Raw genomic sequence first — 12,196 nt, forward strand, 5'->3', positions numbered from 1 at the left:
TTTAAGATGACGTTTAAATTAAAAAATAGAATTTTAATATCTCTTTTTGGATAAGCATAACTTTTATTTTGATATGAAACTTAAGGAAAGAGGTTCAACCCCAGGGCCGCATCTGCCAGGAGTGACGGCATGCCCTGTTATGGACTACCAACAATAATTACATTACAGGGAGCATGTGGCATGGCTCTTCCTACCTTTACAAATAGCAGCGAGTGATAGCTATTCCATTCCATTCATAGCTATCCCACTCAATTATAATTACTTTTCCCACTGTTTAAAAAAAATAGAGTAGTTGTAAAATTTGTATTAAAAAATTATTAAATAAATAAAATTCCCCATTCGAGCAAAACAAATCTGACACCATTAATACCGGAGGAGTTTAAACGTATTCCATGATCATGACATGCCGGTGGAACTTTAAACGTGTGGATACTTATGGCGATGACTTTAAAGGAAAGCTTTAGAATTTTAAAATTGATCGAGTTTAGAAGCTACCCAGATGTTCACACCTCATCACTACGACCATGCCCTTCCGCATGTGCATCAGTATTCTGCCGAGCAAGAAACATTCTCGCCATAGCCGTTTAACACGGTTGCTTTTGGAAAAAGTCTCACGTCACTTTCAATGAAGACGTAGTGGAACGGATCACTTGGTAATGTACGTTCTTAGTGTACAGCTGTACGCTCAGATGAAATGGTCGGTGACAAGTTCCAACAACTAAAGGGGCTGTTCAGCAGGGACGCGGATAAAACCGCAGCCAAAGACTAACGGAGGAAATGGTCGGCGTTGCTTCACCGAAATGAAGAGGTTTGAAGTGGCCCTCCTCTCATTACATGAAATACCGTGTCAAAAACGAATCCCTAATTCCCCGAAGCCGACCTCGCCACAACACCTATATATCATCCTCTCCCCCGTCCTTGACAACGATTCTCACTCAGTTATCTACTTTGACATAATTCATTTCTGTGGAAGCGAAAAGTTCGACTCTATACACTTTCGGTGACACAAATTTGCACTAGTATCCTTTCAGAACTGTTATTTTTACATAATATGGCTGGATTCAATACACTTCTCGGCTTCATTTTCGTGCTGGGATTGGTGAGCTCAGCCTCTCCCGCACGGGCACCAGCACCGTCGCCCATTGCAACAGCTCCCAGCGCGTCGCCGGTTCAATCTCCAGCAGCGCCATCACCGGCTTCGCCTCCTGTTTCTTCTCCCGCTTTTGCTCCTTCCAAAGTGGCCACCCCACCAAGCTCAGCCTCCTCTCCCACAGTTCAAACTCTAGCTTCTGGCCCTTCGGCTCAAGGCCCAGACACCGCTTCCCCACCGAACCCTAGCAGCGGGGCTGTCTCTACCACCAGTTTAGGGAAGATGGCAATCTTTGGGATCGCCTTGGTTGGAGGAGCTGCATTCCTTCTTTAAGCCTACCTCCATGCGTTATCATCTCCATCCTCATTGTTATAACGATGTGAAACAGCCATTCAATATTGTTCAAGGAGGAAATGAAGCGTGGTGGATTAGTTACAGATTTATGGTGATGGGATTCATTCATGTCATTTCGAGCTACGGCTGCTGCTGGTTATTTTTTGAGTGCGATATTCTTTTTTTGGTGCACCAGAGGGGAAAAAGTCCATATTCGTTGGGCATTTGTTATTGTATAATTTCTGCATATGATACTTTTTTTGATGTATAATAATTATTCTTTATTTCCTTAAGCTTCAAACTTGGTTTGCATGATTATGATTTAGGGTTTTGTGCTCAGTTTGAATGAGGAACAGACACATAAACTGGTGGATCGCAGCCGTCGGAACTTTCTTTACCTTCGTGTGTCAATGATTTTTGTGTAAACTCTTTATGACTTGAAGATTTTCCTATAAATTAATAGAGCTATAATTGTGATGGTTTTTACAGAATACCGCCAAATCATTGGTTAATGTGAAAGGCAATATCATATAAATGAACAAAGATGTGCTATGTGTTAATTAAAACGTGATGACCATCTGAATGATAAAAAAATGCAAACATTGGATTGCAAAGATAGGCACATCCATTGGAACCCTAACAAATAACAGATGGGCAGATCGATATCATAAAAATTGCAAATGTAGCTCCTTAAGAATTAGGGATTTAAGGGTTTAGGGTTTTTTAATTAAATAAATGGTTAGGATTTCGTAACAAATATTATTTATAGACATGTTATAAATAAATATGGACAATCGTTTATCTCACCATTTCTGTTTAGTTTCAATTTTTTTGGTCTAAAGAAAAAAAATAGGATAATAAACGCTCTCTGCACAAGATTTTTCACACAATGAAATCTCTTGACACAATAAAAACTATCCAAACAATTACAGATCTCCTCTGCATTCCACATTGCACACTAAGAAATAACGCTATTAATCAGATTAATTAAAATTAATTGTCAATTTAAAATTTAAGAAATTGCTTGTCAATTTAAGATTTAAGAAATTGCGCGTACATGAGTGCAGATGTGTAATTAGAATAGTAATGGGCTTATATCTTTGTTCAACATTTCTCAACTATTTCGTTGAGCTTGAATTTCATTGAAAGAGTGATGAATTTTGGGTTTGTGAACAAAAGTCGTCTCAGGGTACCTCTCGGCGGAAATTAATTTGCTCAATTTTCTTTCTTAATTTAACACATCTTTTGTTTCACCCGTGGGACCTTCAAATTTTAAATTCTTTGGAATTTCCTAAAAAGGAAACCCCGAAAAGCCAACTCACGTTAACTTGTTGGGAAGGGGGATTTGATGGATGATAAGAATTTACTAAAAAGGAAACACCCAAAGGCCACGTTAACTTGTTGGAAAGGGCGATTTGATGGCTGATAAATATGCGAAGGATAACAATAGTGAAAACCTACCAAATGAAATTGAAAAAATTGCAATAGGTTAAAACAACAACCGGAAAACGTGAAATTGATTAAAAATTTAATTTCACTGAAGTGTGGAGGAAGGTGGTTTCATTAGGCAAAGAAAGCTTTAGCTTTTATGGCCCATCATAATTATTTTTATTTATTTAATAATTAATATTTAGTGCATTTTATAGGGAGAATTAAGGTCACTGATCATATTAATTAATTAATTATCAATTTAAGATTTAAGAAATTGTTAGGTGTAATTAGAAAAGTAATTAGCGGAATAAAATTTGTGTTCGACATTTCTCATCTTGAATTTCATTGATAGAGTGTGATGAATGTCTCGTGCACAATGATATTGCCAATGTCATTTTCTTTAAGTGCTTAAAGCAGTGCATTAAGTGGACAGAGAGCCGACCCTTGAAGGGGGAAGGGATAATCACCTCCCTTTTGCTAAGATGTAGTGACTGAAGCGTAACCAAAACTAATCACAATAGGACTAGAACTAGCATTTCATAACAACGCGGTATGAATCCATGGTATTCGGCGGACTAATCGGGACACACAATGATTTAGCAACAAAAGAAAAGTCAAGCTAATTAATATTATTTAATAACATTAGTGTGTTAATACCTTAATATTATGTGTGTTAGAATAATAATATGCATACGAGACTTCCTGTGATTCCTAGTACCTTTAAGGCTTATCTTTGAAGTGTTTTGTACCTTTTGGTGCTTTATTTCCTTTGTGTTGGTTTTTAAGTTTTTGATCCAAGGATAACTTTTAATAATTAGTGCTACGTTGTTTCCATTATATGGGTTTATTGATATCCACCATGGTTGGAGTTATATGTTTTTTGGAGTTTTTTACTTGAACACAAAGCTTAAACGATGACATGTCCCTCATTTTGAATGCCGCATCCATGATCCCTTGATATTGATGGAATACGGGAGCTTGTTGAGCTATGAGATGCAAATGCATCACATGACTAGGCATACCAGTGTAGACTTGAAAACATATAGAGAATGATGTGTTGTGAATGTGCCAAATGAGGTGAACATGAGGTTATATTTATAGTGGTTGGTGTGGGTGAAGAGACATGTCTTTTCATCGAGAGGGATGACATGAATAGTGGCAGATCTAAGCCGACATGAAAAAGAGGCATTTGTAGGAAGAAAAAAATTCCAAAATTTCAAATGAAGAATGATGCCATCATGTGTGCTTCAAAGGTGAAGAGTGCTATCAAAAGAAGAGTTTCCAAATGAGGGAATTTATCCTTAGCTTCCAACTTTAACATTGCCTATCATGCCATCCTAATCATCATGTACTATCTCTACATCTCATCTCATCTCTGCTGAAGTTTATATAAAGATCAATAAGAAGGATAAATACAGAGAGAGTGACAAGACATTACCACTCTCTTCCCAATGATGAAAGTCAATCCACATAATCGGGGGTAGAACCCTAATCGGACTTGATCTTGAGCAATCAAGTTTTGAATATCATCCATCTTAGACATAGAGAGTACGGCAGTCCACGATGCATCCATATGTAGTGCTATGGTCATGTTGTAGCGGCTACAACCACCCTCCAAAATTTTGGCTCGCATGCAAATTTCAGATAGTACCTTGGATCCTACGATCAATTATCCTTGGTTGCTTGATTGGTAAATTGATGATTTCAAGCTCCCCTCCTTGATCCCAAGAGGTTTCCACATTCTCATCTTCATGCAACATGTGTCATATTTGGGAACAAGGGTTGTTGTTTGTCATGCAAAGGGGATGTTGTCTTGCTTCCAGGAATATGTGTGTGTATGAGTGGTTTTCATCACATAGACATGTTTCACACTCACCTCACGCACTCATGTCATGAAGATTGTTGCATCAAGCAAAGTATGTCTTATGTATTCTGGATGGTCTACGTTGTGTCACTAGGTGTGAGTGTGTGATCACAGTTGAGTCCTATCCATGTTTGCATATGTTTCAATGATCTCACACTTAGCCATTTTCCCAAGCAACCTAGCCTCATGCAGCTTCCTGGAAGTATGTGCTTTGTTTTTGCAACCATCAAGCTTCCTCCCTTGCGTGCTAAAACCCTGCAGTGCGCAAAGACACCAACCTCACTTGCCTACTGAAAAACCGCAGACCGTAGAGGCCCCAGCCAACACTGCTCTCGATAAATGTGCAGAGCAATCCAGCTGCATTGCACTCAGAAATTGCACAGAGGTGTCCTCCCGGGACCCCTATCCCACAATATTGTTTTGAGCCTCAAAATTATGTAGTGTTGTCCAAGTTGTCTTGTCGGTCTTGCATGTAGAAATTGCATAGACAAGCCTCCCAGGGCCTCATTCTCACAATAGACAATGTCCTGTGAAATTGCGCAGATCTACCTCATTGACTACAGGAAAAGGTGACATGATGAAATCACTTCCAAGGAGTTGAGGAGAAGGACAAAGGAATCGAGTAATGGAAAGGATCATGACCACATGAAAACTCCATTGGATGCATGATCATATTGAGGGTAAGTATGGTAATTACAGAACATCTTTCGAAGTACACTTCTTAGTTGAGTTTGCAGGACTGCTTGTCATTCTCATATCACCCTGTCCTTAGTAACATGCATGTGTGCAAAAATCATCTTATGTGTTTCTTTTACATGTCTTTCTTCTTTTTCACTTATTCGACCAATTATCATCTCCTGCATGTTGATTGCTATGTCATTCTTGCGACCTTGTTCTAGTGATGTTGAAGGTTGTGTTTGAGTTGTGTTCGATAAGTAAATATCTATTGCACTCATCGTCAGTCAGTGACACTGAGTATATGTTGTCTTGATGGTTTGAGGCTTCTTGTTGTCAAGTACAGTTGAGTGTGTGTTTGCAAGGTCGTGTATGCACAAGTTCAGTCACTCACACACTTAGTCATTTTGCTGAAATTATGACAACCGGATCACCCTCCAACATGTTGGAAATAATACTGAGAGGGGGGTGAATTAGTATTATAAGATCTATAATTTTTTTTTTTCACTTACTGGTTCACGGATACCAGGGTCAGTGGGTAGCCACTACATCCAGGGTTTTAAACACTGAGTGGACGCCACCCGAAGGGCATCAACACCCCTCAGCCTATTTACTGACCTAACCCCAAGAGCTTTCGGGATTCGACCCTGTGACCTCCCATTGGCGAGGCACTTGATTTGACCGATTGAGCTAACTCTTGGGGCTATAAGATCTATAATTTTATTTCCCAAACATATTTATATACACTACTTTAGTGAAGTGAACTAGCGTTTACACGCGATTGTACTTAAAGCAACCAGCGTATATGCAGAGAACTTTTGATTTAGACAATTTTTCATGTATTGAGCTTAAACCAGTATATCAGAGATGTATTAGATAGTGCAGTAAAAGTAGAATAAAGCATCACACATAAGAAACACACATGAACACCAATATATAAGGTGGAAACCCAATGTGGGTAAAAACCACTTGTTGCTGTCCTCTTTGTCTTCTTTTTAGTAATAAGAAAATCCCTTTACAATCTTGTACTAGTGTAGACTCATACCAATATGTAGGCACTGACCTGCAGAATGCTACAACCTTCTCTTGTTCTCCAACTACTACTGGATGGGAGATACAACCCCCTAGCTCTTGTACTAGCCAATATGTTTACTAGTATGTAGGTTCTAGCCTATAGAAAACTCCACTCTTCCATTAGGGAGCACGTTTCATGACTTTTTAGACTGGATACTCCTGGAACACAACACCACAATCTGAAGGCCACATTTCATCCAATTTTCATACTGAACCCATCAACAACATTGAAACTTAGAAAATCATAACGGCAATACAACCATCAAGTACATCTACATCAACTTTTCACTGAAACTTAATCCACAACTGAATCAATCAATCACTGCACAACCCATCATCATTGAAGCAAATCACAATTAATCAATCTGATCATTCAGAACACTATCACGAGAATACAGTCACCAGAACACAAAGCAGAACCCAGAAATCTACAACAGCAAACAAAAACAACTGAAACTTTAAACATCATACTTCATAAGGTATATGCTACTTCCATGTGTCGAACCAACGTGTATACGCACTTTTACCAAAAGGAACCAACGTACAAATCTGCAAATTTAAATTTACAATGTATACGCTACTTTGATATGTTGAACCATCATGTATACGCTCTTTTACTAAAGCGAACCTGCGTACAGATCTGTAAATGCTAACTTAAAACATCACAACTATTCCAGACTTCAGTCATACCCAGATCATCACATTTACAGAATAAAACATGCATCAGTATTCAAATCTAGACTATTCAAGATCAAACCACATAATGATAATACTCTTAAGCCTTTATGATCCCGGTCCATCAACCTCCATCAGCCATATAGGTACACCCTTAGATCAGATCAAGAAAACCATCAGAAGCTCATTAACCTGCATATATGATCCAACACTTCACAAGATATTCAAATCCTTGCACACCCTTGGCCTAATGATCTTCTCCTCCTTATATAGTTTTAGGCCTTTCTCAATACCATGGACCAAAACTACTTAGGATCAATACCTTTGACCAAATACCTCGACCAATCAAACACCTTGGACAAAAACTTTTGGTTTTCCAAGATATACGCACATTTCCTTCTGTGAAAGTGCATGTGTACATATACGCTCCTTTTGTTTAGTAAACATGTGTGTATACACAGCTTAGACAAGGTGAACCTGTGTATACCTCTCTTTCTTCATTCTTTGGAGTATGATCTGTAATTCTTTGTTGTTAATCTGCTGCACTATGATCTTTCATCTGGGTGAGTTGCCATCAAGGACAACACATGTATCATAATGCCAACAATCTCCCCCTTCGGACTTGATGGCAACAATAACACCATGTCACTCTCCCCCTTTAACATCAAGGGCAAAGGTTGGACCAAGAAATTTTCTCCCTTTGACATACATTATGTTGTTCATGCTCCCCCTGAGTACATGGTGAATTCTCTGATTGAGCTCCCATTTTGTACATGCTGAGATGCACTAAAACTGTCCATGCTCCCTGTGAGCACAAGCAGAGTTTGCAAAAAAATATTTTCTAAAAGAATAACATGACTCTATAACTCAACTATGTGAGGATGACCTTCCTATCACCAATGACTCATACATACATCCATCTCCCAACCAAGTGGGGATATACCAATTGTTTATACATGACAGAAACAATAAATATTACATCATCCATCCCATGTAAAGTGGGGATACAAATTACATCATTTGTCCAAGAGGACTCATTCAAATGTATGAGAAGACATATCACACCATAGACTTTTACATGACTTAAGCAACAGATGGTATAAATATATGATGCCATAGCTGGAATCAGCAACCATAATGCCAACGATCCTGAAAATACGTGAAGGCTAATGCTCCCCCTGAACCTACACCACCTGTGCAGTGTTAACAGGTCAATGATCAAGGCATCTTTGTCAGTTAGATAAAAAATTAATGAACAAAGCATATCGATAGACATTAATCATCAATATCAGTCACAGAACCCATATGAGATCCTGCCCCACTGTTTTTCTTGTTTGAAAAACATATATGCTCCTTGACCCACATGAACCAGTGTGTGTATGTGACTATACTCCATCAAACACACATATAATAACCTTTCCCTTAAAAATTTGATTTAATAGTAGGATGATGCAGCAACTACTCCTAGCTTTTGTCTAAGATATTCAAATGTCTCTCTAGGGAGTGGTTTAATGAATATATCAGCAACCTGTTCTCTGGAGAGAACATACTCCAATTTGACCTTTTGTTCAAGCACTTGTTCATGTAGAAAATGGTATTTGATGGGTATGTGTTTGGTCTTGGAGTGCATGATTGGATTCTTTGAAATACTGATGGCACTTGTATTATCACAGAGAATGGAGATGGGTGGAGTACATGTGATTTGAATGTCTTGCAAGGTTTTCATCATCCAAAGTAGTTGTGTGCAGCAAGATGAAACAACCACATATTCTGCTTCAAATATAGATAAAGAAATTGAAATTTGTTTCTTGCTAAACCAAGACACTAACCTGGAACCCTTATAGAATGCACCACCACTAGTGCTTTTTCTATCATCAACACTTCCTGCCCAATCTGCATTTGTATATGCATGAAGAGTACAATTTGTATCTCTGGGATACCATAAACCAAAGTTATGAGTTCCTTGAAGATATTTGAAAATTATTTTGACTGCCTGAAGGTGTGATTCCTTTGGATTTGCTTGGAATCTTCCAACTATTCCTACTGCATGCATGATGTCAGGTCGGGTACCTGTTAGATAAAGCAGACTGCCAATCATGGATCTGTAAGTTGGGTGATGTACTGGTGCTGATTCATCATTTGAGCTGAGACTGCATCCTGTTACCATTTGGGTACATGCAGGTTTAGAATCTTCCATGCCGTACCTTTTCAAGATCTGTTTGAGATATTTGGTTTGTGAAAGAAAAATACCATCTTTATTTTGTTGAACTTGTAGACCAAGAAGATATGTAAGTTCACTAAGCAAGGACATTTCAAATTCTTGCTGCATTACTGAAGCAAAATTCTAACTCATGGATTCTTCATTGCTACCAAAAATGATATCTTCAACATAAACAACAATAATTAGAAATTTATCAATTTCAATCTTTGTATATATATTGTTATCTACTGAACCTTTTGTAAAACCTTGTTGGTGTAGATATTTGTCAAGACAGTATTACCAGGAACTTGGAGCCTGTTTCAGACCATAGAGAGCCTTTTTGAGTCTGTATACAAGTTTTGCATCATTTCCAAGAATGAATCCTTCTCGTTGTTCAATATAAACTTCTTCTTCTAAATCTCCATTAAGGAAAGAAAATTTTACATCCATTTGGTATACTTTGAATTTCTAAAAGCTAGAAAGAGCAAGAAACATCCTTATGGCTTCATGTCTAGCAACAGGTGCAAAATTTTCTTCAAAATCTATACCTTCTTGTTGAGCATACCCTTTACAAACAAGTCTGGCCTTGTTTCTAATGACTTCTCCATTTTCATTCAGTTTTTTTTTGAATATCCATTTAGTTCCTATAATAATTTTATCATGAGGTCTAGGAACTCATTCCCAAGTATTATTCTTTTCAATTTTCTCAAGTTCTTCATTCATGGCCTTGACCCAACATTCATCTTTGCATCCTTCATTTACATTTTGAGGTTCGGTGGAGGATAGTAATGCTAGATAACTTGAGGTTTCTGTAATAGTTCTTCTTGTCTATACACCTGCCTCTTTCTACCCTAAATTTGAGTTTCTGGATGATTTTTTTGAACATACCTGGACAGAGTATTTTCTTCTACCGTTATCTCTTCTTCTACTGCTTCATTGGTTTCTTCTTCAATATCATTGTGATTTGATGTCGAAAAATAATCCCCATCTTCTTCATTGTTATAATCTTATGCTTTTATCTGTATTAGATTTTTGCATGCTTCATCAACTACAACATCAATACTTTCAACAATTTTCCCAAGTATTTTATTATAACATTTATATCCTTTACTTCGTTTAGAGTAACCAAGAAGAATACCTTCATCTACTCTGGGCTCAAACTTACGAATTTTTTCATTAGTCCTTTTGATATAACATTTGCTTCCAAAAACTTTAAAGTATTTTACAGTAGGAGTCTTACCATACCAAAGCTCATGTGGAGTTTGAGTGTTATTTACCCGAACATTTGCTTGGATGAGAATAGTTATGATGTCGAATGCAGCTTCACCCTAGAAGGTTGCAGGAGTTACAAATTCATCTAGCATATCTCGAGCCATTTGTTGAATAGTTATGTTCATTCTTTCTACCATTCCATTTTGATTAGCAGTCCTTGCGGTGGAGAATTGCATTTTTATTCCATGTTGTTCAGAAAAGTCAAAGAATTCATTCGAGGTAAATTCCCCTCCTCAATCAGATCTGAGGCATTTGATTTTTAGATCTGATTCATTTTCAACCAAAGCTTTGAAGGCTTGGAACTTTTCAAATGCTTCATCTTTATGCTTTAGAAGACCTATCCAACACATTCTGGAAAAATCATCAATGAACAAAATAAAGTATTCTTCTCCACGAGGTCACGTTTTCCTTGATGGTCCACATAAATTAGTATGGACAAGTTCAAGAGGCTTACTAGCTGATCCTTCTTTTTCAATGAAGTGATCTCTAGTTTTCTTACCAATTTGACATGGTTGCATATTGTATTTTCAGGGATGCTGATATCTGGAAGATCACGATCAACCTTAAATCTGCATGTTTTCTTATTTGAGAAAAGCTTAGATGTCCCAATCTTCTATGCCACAGCCAGTTTGTATCATTTTTGCTTAGATAGCACTGTTGTTGTCCTCCCTTGAGTATGTGTAAATTGTTTGGAGTTCTTGTACCTTTGATCACGGTCTCTCCTATATCAACTTCACGAATAACACATCTGTTTGATCAAAACACCACTTCATTTCCTTGATCACACATTTGATTGACACTCAACAGGTTATGCTTTAAACTGCCTACATACACAACATTTCCAGATTTAACCTTTTCTTTCAAGAAGACAGAACCTTTACCTTTTATGACAATAGGAGAGTCATTTCCAAATGAGACATTCATTTCTTTTTCTAGGGCATTATATGAGTGAAGTTTTTCTTTGTCGCCTGTCATGTGTTTGGAGTGTTATGTTACTATACTAATAGGTGTCATATATCATGATTGACTTGGTTTAGCTCTAAAATATGTACATACCTTTGCTTGTTGCAAATGTTTTCCATATTTGTAAAAAATCAAAAAATTAAAAAATGTAAAGAGGGTATGCCTTAAAAGAAAAATCAAAGGGAAAAAAGAAGGAAAAAGGTCAAAAAATGAAATAAAATGAACCCTAAAGAAAAATAAGAAGACCACGAAAGTGTGCAAGCCCAAATGCCACTACTATTTCACTTTTTGTATAAATAATTGTGTGCAACTTGTTACTTATGCCACAATTCATGGTAACCAAATAGTTTAATCTTAGTTATTCCATGTTTTCAATTTCATGCTTAGAGATAGAGAATAAAATCTTACCAAACTGTTTAACCTTGGCAAATAAGTAGATAGGTAGAGTGAATAAAATGAGCTCAACAGTTTAATCTAAGCCCTTAGATGTAATAAGGATAGACTTAGATAGATTTCGATTGTAAAAGAAAAGAAAAGTTTGATAAGGGTTTGCCAGTTTAAGTGCACCCTAATAAAGAAGAAAAAAATGGTAGAATGTGTAGGTGGGTAAGTAGATGAT

General features: G+C 37.3%; 1 protein-coding gene across 1 annotated transcript; it reads left to right on the plus strand.

Moving 5' to 3' along the window:
- The first annotated feature begins 948 nt into the window (after window positions 1–948).
- Window positions 949–1,857, plus strand: LOC149266778 (uncharacterized). Its single transcript, XM_089397433.1, has one exon. The coding sequence runs from the start codon at window positions 1,052–1,054 to the stop codon at window positions 1,421–1,423; it is 372 nt and encodes a 123-aa protein (XP_089253559.1). The 5' UTR covers window positions 949–1,051; the 3' UTR covers window positions 1,424–1,857.
- The last annotated feature ends 10,339 nt before the right edge of the window (window positions 1,858–12,196 follow it).

This window comes from Pinus tabuliformis, chromosome 6 (assembly GCF_031772625.1).
Source record: "Pinus tabuliformis cultivar Carrire ecotype Pingquan chromosome 6, CPIR1, whole genome shotgun sequence".
NCBI lineage: Eukaryota > Viridiplantae > Streptophyta > Pinopsida > Pinales > Pinaceae > Pinus > Pinus tabuliformis.